Source organism: Aquila chrysaetos, chromosome 20 (genome assembly GCF_900496995.4).
Source record: "Aquila chrysaetos chrysaetos chromosome 20, bAquChr1.4, whole genome shotgun sequence".
Classification (NCBI taxonomy): domain Eukaryota; kingdom Metazoa; phylum Chordata; class Aves; order Accipitriformes; family Accipitridae; genus Aquila; species Aquila chrysaetos.
In genome coordinates this window covers 11705244-11723557 of record NC_044023.1, presented here as the reverse complement: position 1 = coordinate 11723557, position 18314 = coordinate 11705244, and the positions used below count along the sequence as shown (strand labels likewise).

Genomic DNA, 18314 nt, shown 5'->3' with positions numbered 1-18314 from the left:
GAAGGATTCATGGAAGGCTCAGTAGCAGCATGTTTGGTACATGTCAGAAAGCTGCTCATTTAGGAACATGGATTAAAATTCTTGATGAGCTATAAGTATTAATTGAAAACTTCACTTTGCAGCTGCTAAAAAGAAAAAGGATATTTAAAACTGGGCTCCTGTGACAAGTTATTATTTCTTGCCTTCCCACCCTACAAACTACACTTATTTAAGTAAGTGTACATAAAGTGTTTTAAATCACTAAAGGTTCTAATAAAGAATGTGAGGTTAGTCACTTTATAAAGCTTCTACATATTTTTTCCCAGTTCATCCATTTACATGGTTACATAGATTTGTATTTCAATGTTACAACGATCTTAATCTTTAAATCATTTATCCTCAGACTGCTGTGAAGCAATCAAATATCCATGCTTTACAAAACAAGGAAGCATACTTTGTGAACAACAGACTAAGGCTAAGTTCATACAAAGTCTGTGCAGAGCAGGATTTCATTTTTAGTTTGCAAATTTTTCCTGATCCTAGGTGCTAAAGAAAGTGGGGACAGAACATAGTCAAAAAGTAGATAACCATGATTAAATAAAGCAATTTTTATTTAATCTGCTTTAAGAAGGTTAAGTTACTCTGAAAGAAAGGCTTTAAACAGGGCCAAGATAATTACTACTATGTATTTCTGCATTCTCCAAAGAAGTCTTCAGAAAATAAAAAAAAAGACCTACAAAAAAAGTAAACACTTTACAAAGTTCCCATTACTATTTCTTTCCTTTGCTATAGATCTATTTTTGTGTTGCAGGTCCATTTTACTCATATTTGGCTTTGTTAATTCCAACTTATTTTGACTGTTTCTTTAGGCAGGTCAACACCTGGGACAAACACATGCAAGCTTCCAATATTCTTGAAATATTTTATTATAAAGCACTTCAGACAAACTTTGATTCAAAAAAAAAAAAGTTCTCTTCTGTAAAAGGAAACTATTTTAAAACAACATTCATAAAGAAAATAGACTGTTCTTAAGCATCAACTTCAGTTAGAGCTCTTCTGTAATGAAATCTAAAGACAAAACTGATGGGTCAAGAGCTATTCATTTTATATATACTCATAAAAGGGAGACTAAGATGTTACACAGACATCATAGAGCTTGTTATTGTTGATAATGAAATAGGAACACTTGATAGTTAATTCTGGCCTGACAAAGCAGTCCAACATTTAAATATTTTTCAGTCCCAAAAGAGACAAACCATTAACATTTCTCATACAATAATTAAGCCAGCCCTGGGTAAGGGTTAAAGCCACTTCAAAGCATCTAACACGATAAGCTCTTCATTTCATGTACTTCTCCTGTTGATCAGCCAAGATTTTTGCTGAGGATTTGGCATCATAGAAAAGTTCATTTATTTCTTCAATATGCTCTTTCTCAATGCTGTCTTTCCCATTAATCTTGGCAAGCAGGTTAGCTGGGGTCAGTAACTGCACAGCATACCTGTGATCAAACAGAGATGGATGAATAATTACAATTCAGTGCATCCCAGTGAACTGAATATAGGTAGGGGTGGGAGATTTGTTAGGAAACACACAGCTCTACCAGCAGTGTAAAATGTCTGCAAGACCCTCCAGCACATACATTCCTTAAAGAAGGAAAGAGGAGGATTACCACTCTTTTTTAAAAGTGTCAGCACTGTTCTTAATAGACCACATTATTGTATGGGAGAGGTTTGTATCGCTTCCAAGAGTGAGTTAGTTATCCTACAGTGGTTTTAGACCCACTCATACTTAAGAGAAAAGCCAACTGCGCTCAACTTACCTTAAGGTTGTCTTGGTACCAATTTCCCCTAAATGGTTTAGAGCTTCTTCACTAATGTTAATTCCTTCTGTCTGAGCACGAAGTTTTATGATCTGTTGGGATGAATGAGTAAGTGAGGTACCAGCCCAAACAATTAGCGCGCTAAACTACTTAGCTTAGTATCTGGAAACTGTCAGCTTAGAGATGAGACATACTATAAAACAAGATGATGTGGAGAGTTATCCCAGTATAGCTTACCACTAAACTAGAATCTGTAGAATTCTAAGTCTTTGAATAGGCAAATATAATGCTGAAAAACCGATTATCACAAAAGGCAGGTAAAGTAACATGTTTGTACTACTAACCCTCCATGATAAGTCTTCGTGGTTAGCAAAGTGTATCTACTAGTAAGGAGCAGAATATGAGAACTTAAAAAGTATGCAGGAAGTAAGTGACAGCTGGAGTCTTGTGTACTGCTACACCAGTTACTAAATTTTGCAGTGTGTACAGCAGAGCCCTCCAAAAAGCCCTACAAAAAGCTACGCCCTTTCCTTAGCAGCTCACAACACACTTTTTATTCAATTGACAAGAAGATAGTAAAATAAATCAGAAAGTTACTTTCTATGATTCACCTATTCCTGCAAGAAGAAAAAAAATCACTAAGAAGAATCTAATCTTTCAAGAACAGTCTCAGGCTTGTACCAGTTTGAAGATCTTTACAAAGTTGGAAAGCAAGATATCACCAATAAGCCTGAGCATATAAAGCTGTAACAAAAGTGGCACAAGTCTCTCGGTAGTCCGTATTACCAGCTGAGTGATAAGGGGCAGACTGGATAATGATGTTGTGTTGTAGTGCTGAGATAACTCTGGAACTGCAAGCCTCATATAATACAGGTATTTTTCACTTTGGCAGCTTTGTAAACAAGATATCAAGAAGCACTCGTTTAAATTAAAGCCATAAAAATGCGCTAGGGGAGTCGGGGTAGGGAACAGAGTAAGAGAGAGGGGCTAGAAATGCCAGGAAGTTGTGTTAAGATATTAATACTGAATATTGGCAATGCTGCTGCAAATTGCAATTTCAGATTGAAGATTTTTTTTCTATCTTTTAGATCACCTAAACATCACAGTCCCTTCATTCAAATACTGCTACTTTATTCTTCCCCTGCTAGAAACAAGGTATCTTGAATGCCACATCTTTAACAACCTTTTTTTAAAATAACTTTTTATCTAGCAACTCTGTAGAACCTTACTGAAGGGTTGGGGCCCAAGCCATTAACCCAGCAAATACATATATAAATAAGTTTCTATGAAATAGGAAAAGAAGTGTTTATCAGATAAAATAAATTAGGAACAAAAAGTCCAGTTATAACCTCTAATATCTAACAGCAGGCACATATGCAAAAAAGTTTGATTACAATACCTGACTAGAATACGCATAAAAGTGAACTTTCTCCTTATTCTGGTTGCACTGTTAACTGTGGGTCTTGCTCTCAGAGCAGCGCTACACAATGGGATTTCTACTTTATCAACATGAAGAGAAATATTTTGAACAGGTTATGAACAAACTTTCAGTAGATACATGGAGAATTCTTGTGCTGATAAAACAAATCAGTTGTGAGAGGCCAAAGCCAAGAGTCTCACAAAGAAACATCAGCAGTGAAAACTTCTTCCTAGCATGAAAGGAAAATGGGACCAAAAATAGAGAAAAAAATTTATGGACATCTTATTTTTAAACTGCCTCAATTGTATTTAGTTAGAAATCAAAGTTAAGTGTAATAGCTCCTCATCTTCTCCCAAGAGAAGTCATTCTAAAGCCTTAATTTAAGGGAAGACGAGATTATCTGACTAAGGGAACATGATTTATGAGACATAATGTCTGGACTCCAGCTTTAGGAAATGCTACTGTAAACACTTCCTTTCCCTCACCCCTGGGGAGAGTGGAAATCGTGGCACTTACCCAGCTGTTCTTAAAATCAACAGTTCAGAAACTAGCTCTTTTAACTGTATTATCTGCATGATAATATAGCACACAAGGCAGGTATTATATATCAACCTTAACAAAAAGCAACTCAGAGTACATACTCCTACTACCCTAACTACACAAAATTCACATACAGTATAGGGAAGTCCAGACAACAGTCTTTAACACCCCTAGACTGAGTAAAAGTCACACTTTAAAACTTGTTTTGTATACAGACAAAACATAATCATATTATTAAATCACTGGGCTGCTTCTACTGTAATCTATACCATAATGCTTTAAAGTGTCCTTTTAGGTACAAAAAAATCACCCTGAGAATGGCTCAGAACAGCTGTATATGAAAAGCTCCTCAAACCAAGTGAAATGAAGCTTTGCCTCTACGTTTATATTCGATAAATGCCTCGGCTTCACCTTGGCACTTATCCAGCAGCAGGAGACTATTATCTTGTGACAACGCTCTCCTCCATTGACACTATCTCTTAAATAATACAAAGAATTGACATGATAAACCGTAATGTCTTCTGCATTGTGTCACTTCACAGCATTGAGACGCTAATGAGAGGGGATCTTTGACACAATGCATCATAATGGCACCCAAGCATTATAATCGATACACAATACATTGTGATGGCCCCACAGGAAAAGTTTGAGGCATTCAGAAGCATATCTCTGCAACACGTACTGTGCTTACATTTCCAAACTTGACTAGGAGCATGAAAATCCTCCCAGTTTCAGGAGACAGTCCTAGTAGGTTAAAGCTATAGTACAGGGCATAGAGGCAAAAATGCAGTGCACGAAGTTGCATTCCTCAATCGCTCTCATCTCTTCTGTGGAGGAACAAGCTGAGGTCTGGGACCAAAGGTCCCAAGGTGTGACACTTCATCTCATACCAACTGAAAAAGCACTACCTGCTGGAACCTGCAAACTCTGTGGAAAGCCCACCTGTGCAAGAGATAGGGTCAGCTAATAATTCATGCTATTTCATGCAAGTGAGATGTCACTTTCAGCCCTAGATATGCTTACAAATACAGCCCCTCTGTGGGTGGAAATCAGACAGAAATTGCATACACAGTTTTAATCAGCTTATTGTAAATGGTTACTAAAGCAGCATGCATTAAGGAAGTGGTAATCTTTCTGGCACAAAACCTGGTGACCACAGTCAAACAGCTCTATAGTAACAGACTATGCAGAAACATAGCGGTCATCCCAATAGACTAGAACTCTGGGGAGTTTTTACAAGTTCTCTTAAAATGCTGTGCATACCTGCTTCATTTCTTGGGGTGTATACAGCATGGTTCGGATAATCATTACTCTGTCCAGCAAGTCCAGTGGTATTCCATGAGGAGACACTACATCCTCTGTGCCTCTACAGGAGAAACCGAACAGAAAGAGATCAGATACTATTCTGAGTTCAGTACATTGATTTGCCTAAAATCAGTAATAAGTGACTACACATCTACTAGTTTACAATTCTTGTATCTTCCTGGAGACACACTCCCCAGATAGAGACAGGAAACATTCTAGTCTGAAGTTCATACTGGACAGCCCGAGGGAAGCAAATACTATTTCTGGAGCTCTTAAACATGCCACTCGAAAACAGTTAGAGGTGGTGCTTTCCTTCATGCTTTCCTGCATTATATCTTACCATACAGTCTTATCTAAGGTTCCAAGGTATCTTCCAGAAAGGAACAAATCATTCTTACAAAGTTGTTTAGTGGTATCAGTAGAAATTATATACACTATCATCCCTTTGGAGAACACCCCCTCTTGCTGAGCAAGCCATTACTCTGTTCAATCCTTCCCCAGTCCCATCAGTGAATACTGCAGTGGTTTACATTCCATGCTTGCAATCCAGCAAATTGAGAAGTGGAGGTCTGTGCATGAAGGATAGAACAGGATCTAGACCCCCAACCATTTTATTTGTTTCGCATACAACACCCAGCAGCAGAGGACGCAGACACACCTACTCTTGGTTTTCCAAGACCACGACAATTTGCTATGAAGTCAAGAGTGAAAGATATCTAGATTTCATGAAATCTGTGGGAATTGCAGGTAAAAAACAGTGAAGTGCTGGTAGAGAATTACATTTCTAAGTTCAGTGCTAGTATTTAGGCACTGCAGCTTTGGCCATGGTCCTCCTGGGGAAATAAATCACAATGCCCTGCAATCATCTGCTGTACTCTTGAGTAGATGGTGTTTTCTCATCTGAAATGATTCCTTCTCTTATGAGGTTACAGAATCAACTATACTATCTATACAATTAATTTTCTCCTCGACCCTTTTAAGAGCTATCAGCAGGCAAATCAGAGCATTGCTAACTACTTGAGGTAGTGGTATACAGTTAAGAGCTTGCTTTTAAGGACTTCATTTAGCAATATTAGATACAACTATTATATGGAAAACTTCCTTTCTCAAATCACAGTTTTTTCATAAGATCTGCAGTGAATCCATGCTGACAGATCTCCATTTGCTCCACTTTTACAAGACAGCCTTTTTATGCCTTTGCAAAGAGAGCACTGCAATGTCCACCCTATGAAGGGCTTACCACCTTCACTTCTAAGCAATGCAAACAGAGAAAGATTAATACCAGATGAACCACTAACAGGGAAAGGAATAGCTGGTTACACAGCTGAATTAAATCAGTTTAAAGAGTAGCAATCATTGCTAATGACAGCTTGTTTAGACATAATTAGACCTAGACCACAAACGAGCAGTACAACTTACAGAAGAATCTGAAAGAGGACAGCACTTTTACTGAACATGCAAAGAATGCATTGTGTGGGTGCAAAATATTGAAGTGGAGGCACGAACTGGACTGGAGAGGAAAAACAAGTTGGTTGGCAAGACCAAAGAATCACAAAAAGCCAGACCAACATAGCAAGAAAGAATGAAGAGTAGGGAGAGGCTGAACTGTGACACACTTTAACAGCAAGAACAGGAAGCTTAAGTCTGATGCAATGAGGATAGCAAACAGCAAAATAATCCAGAGGAAGCAGGAAACTATGATATTAGAGGTTTGTAGCTCTGGTGCTTTTGATGTCCCTAATGTGCAAGCAACAGATGTGTTGACATATCCAAGGAGAAAGGTAATTGTTACAGATCACCCAGGAAGTAAGACAATTCAGAAGCTGTTAGAGAAAGAGGGATATGTCAGTGGAAATAAAAGGAGGAATTCCATTCTGCTTCAACTCAGTCAGCCTGGCATTAAATGCTTGTCCCATCATGAAGCTCACAAGCAGATCTTGAGCACTGATGCAGCTTGCAACCCATGCAGGGCATTATCACAGGTGTCAGAGATAAAAGCTTTCAAAGATTATAACTCTACTGATATAGCTAATTCCAAAGTTTAGGGACCAATGCAAACTGGAAGATTCAAGTTTAGACATCATACCTGATAACGCAGTTTCCTCGATTGGAAGCAAAGATGACGATGGGGGAAATAGAAGATTCCAGTGCTCGGTGCAGGTATGTGAAACATTCAATGTCCAGCATGTGAACCTCATCTACAAAGAGTACACCTGGGACTAGCTCTGCGATGCCTTGATCGATATATTTATTTACCACCTTATTTATCTCTCCTCGAAGTTTATCTGAGAACAAAAAGAAACTATTAGTTGTTCTGCTAGTGAACTATAGGTCTGTATGAAAGGCTTAAAGCATGTAAAATTCTCCTTGAATTTTTTCATGGTTTGGCATCTTACTGCCATAGGGAAAATCTCTGTGACACTAAAATCCTGTGGCATTCAGTCCTGTATTGGGGACACATCTATGCAACAAAATATTTCTGAACTGAACTTCTCACACTTAACTGGGGTAGTCTGTCCCCTCACGTGGCTTGTAAAAAACTATGATTTTGGTGGGTTTGGGGAGTTTGGCACAGGGGAAGTCAGTCAAACCTCAGTTTAAAACATGAAACCTAACAAAGTTTCCAAGTGTGGCTGAAAAGAACATCACTGAAAGAATAAAATATTGCTACTGTATTTCAGCAAAGAAGTTGTGTTTAACAAAAAAAAAAAAAAAAAAAAAAAAGGGCTATATAAATTTCTGTGAACATATGGATCTCAAAGCTATGCAAGATGTTACATCGAATTAGAATAAGCAAAGTGACCTCTGGAACAAATGAAATACTTCAAAAGACCACCATTCAAGTTAGGTATTGAAACAGACTTTGATCTAAATTTAGATAGTAACTTACTGAAACACCATTTCTTTCAAAGCAAAAAGGAGAATAGTTGTTTCTGTAGATAATTTTTTTTCTCCAATGATCTGTAGGTAGGAAGAGCAGCAGTGCACTTAAAGCATCAAGTCAATAGATAGCTGCTATAGAGGTGTCTAAATCAAACTAAGGTTAGAGTCTTTAGAAGCCTTTTTTCTACTCCACAGAAATTCAGTATGGTTGCTTCACATAAGAATGCATCCTAACAATGTTTTTTTAGATTTTTTTTGTTGTTGTTGTTGCAGTTCAGTTTGGCTGTTTATTGAAAGTGTGAACCTTGCACTCTCTGGCAGGAATGTTCTGAGAACAGGGTTGGCACTAGCATTCTGACCTCTTTCTCCCCAGGAAGATGGGTGCAGAGTACAGTATATATTTTATCACTGTATGTGTGAACCAGTAATGTGTTGTACTGTTTCCATTGCAATTCTAGCAGCTCTATCGCTGCTTTTTGAAATCTGAATATTTATGAACAAATATTACATAGGCATTAATTTAGAGATGCTGCATGAGTAACCCTATTTTTAATCCTTTTCTAACTGGCAAACATATAGCTTATGTTGGTCTAAAAATACCATGCAGGATTCATACCAGTAATTTCAGTTTTCTTAGGCTTCATCAATTGTCCCATCATAGAAAGGATGTCTTGCCCACCCTAGGAAAAGGAAGTTACAGGTCAGCTATGAGGTCTCATACTGAACACATACCTTGAGAATTTTAGAAATCAGGAATTGGTTAAAGAAGTTGTTTCTTGTAGTTAACTTGATACTTTATATCAGCAGTGGTTGATAATCTGTCAAAAGTTAGGTCACTTCACCTCAGCAGTATTCTAAACATAATCATTTAGCTACCTCCTCACCCTTTCTTTAGCCTTGTTCATTTGGAGAACATAAAAAACCAAAATGAGATATCCTCTTTTTAAAAGATTGTCACAGAGAAGCTCATAAAGACTGAAATTGTCAGGGAACACAGAGCCTTGGACTGACTGCATGCATGGTAGGTGTTCAACCTGTCAACACAGGAACAATTATTCTGAGTTTTAAGACTTTTGAATATCATGATTTTTATCAGATAAATGATTTTGTTGGAAAAAAGGATGTTTATTTTGAAATTGAGTAGGCTGAGGGGTTGTAGTATCATACTGTAGGGATGCCAGCCTTTAAACAAAGATACTGTATTGTCAGTGGCTTTTGTTTATGACAGATGGAACTCCCTCAATACCAGGTTTCTGTTAAGATACAGCAAGAAGTAACTCTCCTATTTTCAAATTTTTGCTGCAGTATGTTCAGAGCTCTGCTGAAAGTCACAAGGAAGTTTAACAAGAGGTTATGAAACATTTCTGAAGGAAGCAGACATCAACAGAATCCACAGCAGTCAAAAATACTTAGCCACCTTTTATCAGAGTGCTTGCAGTTTCTATTTCATGGCCACAAAACCATAAACACAGAGCAGAATATATTAATCTGCATTCAGAACTCTGAATAAATAAAATGATGCAGATTTGGCTGCTGCTACCTCACATCTGCAGGCAACTTTCCTTCTGGAGAGAAAGTAATAATCTCTTTTCCTGATCAAGAGGAGCAGCCCACACTGCTCTTTTCTGCAGGGGATGGGGCACAGTGGTGGAGGGAAGGAGAGAGCTAGGTCTAGATTATGCATTAACTGTAAAGGTAGCGGATCCCAAATACCCGCATGGAAGCTCTGCTATGGCTATAAGGCTGTTCTCCATCGTGTTAGGAAATGTATTCCTACAAATATTCCATGACCAGGTGCATGAATCCTAACCTAGCAACTGCCTCTTTAACTTGTATGGCACAGCCACTGAGGCAGCCAACTGCAGCATGACCTCCCTGAAGAGAGAAGCAGACTGGTCTTCAAGGTGTAACACCTACTGCTTTTCCGATAGTGGAATCTTTGAGGGTGATTTAGGACAGCTCAACTTTCTACATCTCCTTGATTATTCTAGTAACCATCACACCTACATCAAATAATTTTTCGTAAAGACTTCATCTGTGGAGTCAGATACCTGAGGTCGAGCATTGGCCACATCCAAGTCATGCAGGGTGACATCCTGAATAATTTCCTTTTTCTTGTGCACATCACCCTTTGGCAAGGGAACATACTCTTCTGCTTCAAGGTCAAATTCCGTAGCATAGATATCACACCTGCCTTGCCTCTGAGGAAAAGCAAAGAGAAACCCAGGTATAGAATTAGTTTCAGTGCCAAAACCTTGAGTGACACGAACTTGATAAAGATAAAGGGCTTAGTTCACAATTCCAGTCCTGACAAGCTTCAGCTGACAATTCAGACATCCCACTCCCTGCTTAGCAACAGGCATACCCTATCTGCTGATCAAAGCTCAAAAACTGTTGAAAAACACCTGATATTTTCAGTGGTAAGAATATTCCACTCCTCTGTCCTCTTCTTTTAACCGTATGCAATTCTTGCTAAAGGACAAATCCAGCAGATTAACCAGAGATTGGGAGAACTGTTCAAGACTCCTTTGTAGGTGGGTGATTTATTATATGATACAAAATATTATGCTCATCCATTAAACAGCAAGTATCGCTGTACACTACTTTCTAAATCAGATATGAAAAGAATGCTAACTAATGCAGTATTCCCTTCTACATGTATATATCTTGTGGAGAAAATACCAGAGCGATAAAAGAAAGATTAAATACACTGCACGTCAGCATGAAGATGACTAAAGTTGCTTGGTTTTTCCCCCCTTCCCTTAAAGATGTCTTGATCTTACAGAAAAGAAAACTCATCCAGACAGCATCAGTGATAGCTTCCTTGCCAGATGACCTTAATTGTGAACCAGATGACCACGTTCTTTCAGTGCAAGAGAGAATTTTCTCTCCAGATAAGGAAACCACTAGGCTTTTTTTCAAACTTCCATGTAACCATTTCATGTCAGTTAAGGTTAATAAATCAGAGAGCCTTCTGACAAAGGCAGAGAAAGGTCTGCAAGAATAGATACACCTGTATAAAAGTGCAGAACTTTTCTTTTACCTTGACGGCTCCGCTGTTTGCTTCAATATAAATAACATCACCAGTTTCCACTCGCTCCTTCTGCAAGCTTTCAAATATGCTTGGGTCCAGCTGGAGACAAGCAAACATCACAGTTGGTCAAAACAGTTCCATATTGTTATGGTAATCAAGGAAAAGAAATATAGTCTAAAGCTCACTCCCACCAGACAAAATTAAACTGCAACTCCCCCCAACAATACCTCTAGGATTTTATAAAGCTGTAACACTTGGAAAAGCGATAGAGAATAAATCTGAAAGAAGATGCACAGAACATACTTTCTTACCAAAAAAATGTGCTATCTGAAGGAAGTGACGGTAAGTGCCAGAAACATAATGATACCAGTTACTATCACATAATATGCCTTTGTGTAATGTGACAATATATTTATACCTAGGAAGCAGCACTTCTCTTGCTCTCTAGCAAAACTTTTATAAAAAGTCTAGCTACAGCATTGAATTATGCTACTTGATTTCTTGTGTTTTTATCCACTGTGGAGCTGTGTGAGGGAGAGCGGATGTGGAATACGTTAGATGCTTTTGTTTCTCTCAGTACATGTTTATTCACTTTTGCTCTGCATTTTCTTGTTTTCAGAGTGAACAAATGCAAGATGATACTTAACAACAGACACGGCTTTCAGTTCTCTCATACTCTGACAGGGAAATTGAACAACACGGACAGAGACTTGTACAAGAAAACAAAACGAGAGTGGGTCTGAGCTGGCAACATACCAGCTCAATTTCCAGTTCTCTATCAAATATTCACTAAAGCGTATCTCCCCATGTAAAAAGAAGGAATGTGACAGAAAGAACAATTTATACCAAAGCAGGCAAGATTTCCCAAAACAGTCCTCAAAAATTCAGTTGAGAATCAGGAAAACAAAACCAAATAAGTCCTTTCTCGTACGTTTGTTATCACGAAGAGGAATTTATAGCCAGGGTCAGAGTGAGCATATTACAGACTGAGAAGAGATCATAGTTCAGATTCCCAACTCAGCCCATTTTTCTGTGGTACTAGTAATGTTGCAAAACTGCATCAGGATTTCTTCCTGCTTAAACTTGCCTTTAACTCATTGAAGACATACAAGTGTGTCCTGCCAAACAGAAAAATAACAGGGCTGCTAACTGAGCGATGAGTTTATCCCCAGTTTCAATTAGGAGGTGACTAGACTAACAGCTAAATATGCTACATAAAGCAGATAAACAAGGAGTAGAATAAAGTTGTCGAGCTAAAGAAAACAGCCTTCTGGCATCCCCACTATACAGAGATTGGGATCAAAAGCTTGAAATGGAAATAAGGAGTGCTAAAACTAGAAGATGTAGACCTGAAATATTTAAGGAAATTTTTGAGACTCTACCATACATACCTTCAACTGTTTGGTTCCCTTTGCAGTTTTGAGTCCTATAATTACGTGGCTGATGGTTTTGCCATACCCCCCCATAGGATTTTCAGTCTCACATGGAGTTAGTTCTGTGACTTCTCCTTCATAAACCTCCTTGGTCTCTTTAATCCTCAACCCTGCAAGAAATGGTTTAGAATAGTTTCAGTACACAAATCAATGGCTGTATACACTCAGGCGTCTGCCGCATTATTGCCAACAGAATGTAACATATTATTAGACTACATTACATTTAATGTTTGGGTTTTTTTTACTTTTAAAAGTAGAAAGATCAATTATTGTTCTCTTCTTCAATATTAAGTGAGAATATTCATCTTGTGTCATCAGAACGAAAGTTCAGCCCAAGTTCTGACCTGCAAAGCAGCTCATTAAACTCTAAGAAATTATTTTCTTCTATTTGTTATTATTAGTTCTTGAAGCAAATGTCAGTATCCTCTCTCTTTTCCCTCCCCCAAAGAGGGGATTTGCTTGATTTGTTCCCCTATGCTAAGGTCAGAGAAACAGATCATCTTTGGAAACTAGTGACACTAATGTAACTGCGAGTTTTACACAATGTTTGCATCATCAGAAAAGCCCTGCAAAGTAAAGAAAAAGACAGGAGAAAAGAGTTACTTCATAAAAAACTTTACATTTTAGCAACTGAGTTAAAAATAACATAAATTTATTAACAGGTATTGTGTCAGAATATCATAAGATTAAGAAAAGGTTAATGTATCATTTAAAATATTTTTCAAGTTCATAGCAAAAGGTGAGCTAGATAAAACTCAGCAGAAACTGCTATAATGCAAATTTAAAACCATTTCAAAATATCTGACAAAGACATCCTCACTTTGTTGTTTTTCAGACAGCCAAGCAATCATCATAGTATCTGGGTATCTTCTATTCTAGTCACAACTATTGTAATTAACTAAGTTATTTTAAATTGATGAATAATATAGAGCTGAAGACTTTTACGGTTAGACTGTTTCAAAGAAAAACCACTATCACCACCACCACTAAAATTATGCAGACGTTCTAACTACATAAAAGTTCAAAGAACCCACATCTGAAGAGACTCTATAAAGTATTTTATGAGACACACATGCCATACCAAAAATAATGAATGGGCTGTAACAAGATATAAGGAAGTCATCCTGCCCAGTCTGAGGCTATTAGGACTTTATAAAACTTTCCTTGTTCCATAACTTTTCATTTTGCTTTGAAATAGATCAGACACTTCACCAGTAATCTTGAGTTGCTGATAGGGGAATATAAAGAACTGACAAATATGAGTCTGTCTCCCTCTACTGGACCCAAATTAAGACTAGGATTTGAAATGTGAGAAATAGGTTAATTGTGGACAACATGGTAATTTCTTGGCAAGAAACGTTTGCTTTCTCCTATATAGCACTACATTAAAAAGTTCTACATAATTTCAGTAATTTTTAAAAATGTTTTTCACGTATGCCAAAATATCAGACAAAAAAAATTAATGAACCTTTGAGTTATAAAACTGACCTAGACACAGCTGCATCATATAGACTACACATGCAAGGAATATGAAGCAATATGGGAATCCGTACAGTAAAACTGCTGGTGCTGAGAACTGGACATTCACAGGTTTGTTTTTCCTTTTTGTTTTGTTTTTAAACTTTCAGCACAAGCTCTATTCTGCTCTGAAAAACTGGAAGCCCGTTTGTGTTTGGGGTATATTTTGTATGTTGCTAAAGCACATCTTCCAGTTTCATTTCAGCTGAAAAGAATCCAATTCACGTGCTCAGAGTCTGTTCCACCACACAAACCAAAGCCGAGTATTGAGGACAACCTAGAGATTAGCTTCAAAAGGATGCCTCAAATCTAAACTAGTGTGCTTATATAGATGTGTCTACAGAAAATATTTACAGATGAACATGATCTGAACAAAGCTAACTGATGCTCTGCACTTGCTGATTATCCTTTGTTTTCAAATGAATTTGCATGTATCAACTATGAACTTCATTCTTGAAAGAGTTCTTAAACAGAGATATTGCCTACTTACAAATCAGGCACATGAGTCTAAGACGACAATTGTGGGCTATTTCATGTTTTGGTTCAGTAGCACTATATGGAGTTAAATAGTGCTTGTTTGATTTGCTGGCAGTTACAATTTGGAGACAGAGGGAACAGATATGCTATTTAAGTGGCTATTCCAGCAGTCATTTTTTACTGCAACTGCACTCTAACGTTAGCTACCGTCATCATCCTTGCCAGCTGCTAATAAGCTCTATACAGGATTAATCTCTCTCAGAAATTTTTTAACCCGTACAACAATTCCATCTTCTCATTTCCCACTCAGTGCTTTTATGTTTCTTACATATTAGAAACTCTCTACTATATGCCAAACAGTACTTGGCCATGAGACTATGTCAAGTCTGTTATTAAAGGACTCTCAACAATAAAAATTCTGTAAACTCAGAGTCACTCTGGTTTCCTTATACAGTGATGGGTCCAAACCAGTCAGACTCTGTTGTTTCTGAGAAAAAAAAAAAATTAAGTAAAAAGTTGATGTTAACATCTCTGGTAGTTTTTTTAAATTGAGATGGCTAAACCCCCAGGAAGTAAAATGCATAATACGAGCAGTAGATGATGTATACAGAACCTGCTAACAAGGAATCATACAAAAAACCTAAATGAAAACTTTAGGTACTGATTGACATGTGAGCTGAAGCTTCTCTTGCACCCAGTCACAGCTGAGACTGCACTGTGCATACAAAGTCATTTTTTTAAAAACGCACCCTTGTAAATTATTTATGAAGCAGGGAAGCTAAATCATACCTGAGATTTAAACACAATTGGAAAGTGTTCCATTACAAAAAATGGTGGTTACTAGTCCTTTAAAATACTTCAGAGATTTTTTTTTTTTTACGCTGATAAAAATATTCAATAAAGGTTGTGTTATGAAAATGTGACATGGAATTCAACAGAAAGGAATAAAAGAAGTTCCATCTTTCATTAACACTAATATTTGTTTAGAAGTGTCTCTCTATTGACATTCAGGGAATGCAGGGACCTAACAATGTAGTTGGCTGTTAAACCACAGAGAGTTAAAATACTGCTATCTCTAGAAATGACAACATGGATGGCATAAGTTTCATCTGTTGGTTCAGGTTTCCAAATCTCTGACAGGGAACTTCATCACATCAAGGAAATTTTGCAGACTACTGAGTCTTTGGCTTCCCTCCCCCAGGCCCTGCCAGTTTCATGGTAACTAGAAGACCAGAGACTACTGAGAGTTGCTTTCTTATAAAAGTCAATGGAATACTTTTGTTTCATTCTAGAACTGAGAGACTTCTTCACCTTACTGCCACCAAATACTTAGATGAAGTCCAAGGGGAAACATGGTACAGAAACCAGGAAAATTAACTGTTTATTTGTTCAGTACTAAAATCAGCTAGGCTATCTTTAGCCAATTCTCATGCAAACAAGGGCCACTTCTAACTGCATTTATCAGCTGTCAGCAGCAATCATGTAAGAGATTTTAGACGCTCATTGAGGTTGTGTTGCAAATCTAACCAATTTACATCAAGCTTGTAAAAGCACTCTAGAAGTGAGGAAGACATTAAGTTAAAGTATTTATTTTGTTGGCAGGGATTTCTTTGTGCTTGCTGGAATACCAAGTCAGGCTAACACTGCCATTTGGGAGTCCCTAATTAAGACTGTTTGCTTAGTAGGGTGAAATCACTAAAAAAAAAAAAAAAAAAAAAAAAAAAAAGGAGAGAGCATTTTTCTGTCTACAAGTATTTCTGCTAATGTAAGGAACTAAAAATAATTTTTCTTTCAGCTTTATTCAGTCACAGGCAAAACCAAGAGATGAACCTGGAGGATGAGAAAAGACTCTGGAGAAGTAGAATAAACCATAACACAACAATTAAACAGAAAACTTTGACTCCACTAAGTGTGGAAGAGATCCACTAAATTAAGATCAGCAATCAAAAAAAGAACATACAATAATCTGAAAACCATCATGACCACTGAAAAGTTTTTCCTGTTTAGATGACTGGGGAAAAGCAAAATAAGTATCATGCAAATACTTAATTCTTCTGTTTTTCTGAAACTTACCAATTGCACGTCGGAAGTTTTCCATTAGAACTTCTGTTTTCTTGATCTCAGTGGAATAGACCTCACTTCCAACCATAGGACAAAAGGGAACTTTACTTCCCAGTTCCTGAGCAATAGCTAAAGCCAACGCAGTCTGAAAAAAAACCAAAACCAAAACCTACACGTTAATTTTTATGAGAATTAACAAAGGATTCTTTCTGCACAAAGTTAACTTTCCTCATCACATCACCTTCCATATATCAACTATTAATTTAATAAAGACTATTCTGTCTGACATATATTCCTCACATACAACATCCCTCCTCCCCCCAGAACAAGTTCAACACATAAAGTGACTTTTATCAAAGACTTATAAAACACCTTAAAAAAGCAATACTAGGCATTTGAATTTGACATCTGATACAAATGTAAAAAGCCTTAAATATTGGGGGGGCGGAAATAAACAAAACTATTTAGGCTTTTAATATAAAGTTAACTTCTAAGACTCTTCTTCAGAGACCATATTACTTATGTGTTTGGTAACTTACAAGAAGTGGTTTCACTCTAATGATGCCTGAACACACCACTGGATACTGCCAATGTTGATGACATGGCAAAACCCAAAATATAAAGCAGAAAACCATGTCAGTACATCGATGAAAAAAATTCCAGTAAATGAAAATACTACGTAACCACTACCCTAAAACAGATTTGACAAAAAATTGAAATAAAATAGATTTGGGAATACTTTATTTCATATAAAAAAAAGAAAAATAATACCTTGCCAGTTCCAGGAGGTCCTGCCAACAGCACAGCTCTGCCAGCCATTTTCTTGCTTTTGATTAGTTCCACTATAACCCCACAAGCCTGTAAGTTAATTAAGTATTTACACTGTTAACATAAGTATTGCTACAATATGTTTTGTTCCTATATCATTAAAAGTGTTTAAAAATATTAGATTTTGTGAGCCCACTAAAAATAAAGAGGATTTCAGTTTCATGCACACAAAAAGGGAGACAAGATCAGAAAAACTGACTTCCTACAATCGTTTTATCTGACACAGACATTAAAAAAAAAATCAAATCACAAACAACAAAACTCAACCTAAGAGCACATACTCCCTTTTCCCCCTCCTGGAGTTGCATGCATATATAAACGTTTAAAAATAAGGGAGAAAATGAATCTTTGGCTTTCAGAACGACAGATCAGCTAAAGCACCCGCCCAGGGCCAGACACCGGACTGAAACGGAAGCTCCAATCCCCACTTGAGCCAAATCTCTTGACTTTTGGTAGGTTTCATTGCCTTTGATACCTCAATTTCTATGCCTAAAACCCGGAGGCAGTCACCTGCCCTCGCCGCCAGCTAACACAAAAAAAGTAGCGGCGTGAAGAATAGCCTTGACCACCCCCATCGCTTCTCACACAGCACCAGAATACGCGCAGGAGCTCAGGCAAAGACTTTCACTCGCTAACGGGACTTGTAAGAACACCCAGCACGGACCGGACCTGGCCCCCGCACCGCCCGGGGCCCCTGAAGCTTCTACCTCACCTGAGGTGGAGACCGCAGAGCCCCAGGGGACCCTCGGCCGGGCCCTGCCGCCCCCCCCCCCCCCCCGCTCTCACCTCCCGCGCATTCTCCTGCCCCACGAGCCCGGCCCCCGCCGGCTTGGCGGTGCCGCTCTCGTCCAGCCCCAGCCCCTTGACATGGCTGTGGGCGGCGATGCGCTGCGTCTTCGAGGTGCTCTTCACCTCCTCGATCTTCATCGCGGGGCAGAACCGTCCCCAAACGCCCGCGCTCCCCACACGCGGCCCGCGCGTTACCAAGGCTCCCGGCGCGCGGCCGTCTCCGCCCGC

At 38.2% G+C, this 18314-nt stretch overlaps 1 protein-coding gene across 1 annotated transcript; it reads right to left on the bottom strand.

The window, feature by feature from the left end:
• Positions 1 to 887: 887 nt before the first annotated feature.
• On the bottom strand, positions 888 to 18314 carry RUVBL1 (RuvB like AAA ATPase 1). The gene is made up of 11 exons (XM_029996202.1): positions 18084 to 18314; positions 17241 to 17327; positions 16482 to 16614; positions 12372 to 12523; positions 10990 to 11079; positions 9998 to 10147; positions 8563 to 8626; positions 7150 to 7348; positions 5022 to 5124; positions 1799 to 1890; positions 888 to 1477 (listed from the first exon to the last, which is right to left on the bottom strand). Exons 1-11 carry the CDS (start codon positions 18222 to 18224, stop codon positions 1318 to 1320), a joined length of 1371 nt encoding a protein of 456 aa, XP_029852062.1. The 5' UTR covers positions 18225 to 18314; the 3' UTR covers positions 888 to 1317.

Coding starts and splice junctions, on each gene's coding strand:
- RUVBL1 (XM_029996202.1), bottom strand. CDS start 18,224: ATGAAGATCGAGGAGGTGAAGAGCACCTCGAAGACGCAGCGCATCGCC. Junction 11,080..12,371: donor AGGGAACCAAACAGTTGAAG/GTATGTATGGTA, acceptor GCTTGTCTCCAG/CTGGACCCAAGCATATTTGA. Junction 1,478..1,798: donor GGTACCAAGACAACCTTAAG/GTAAGTTGAGCG, acceptor GTTTGATCACAG/GTATGCTGTGCAGTTACTGA.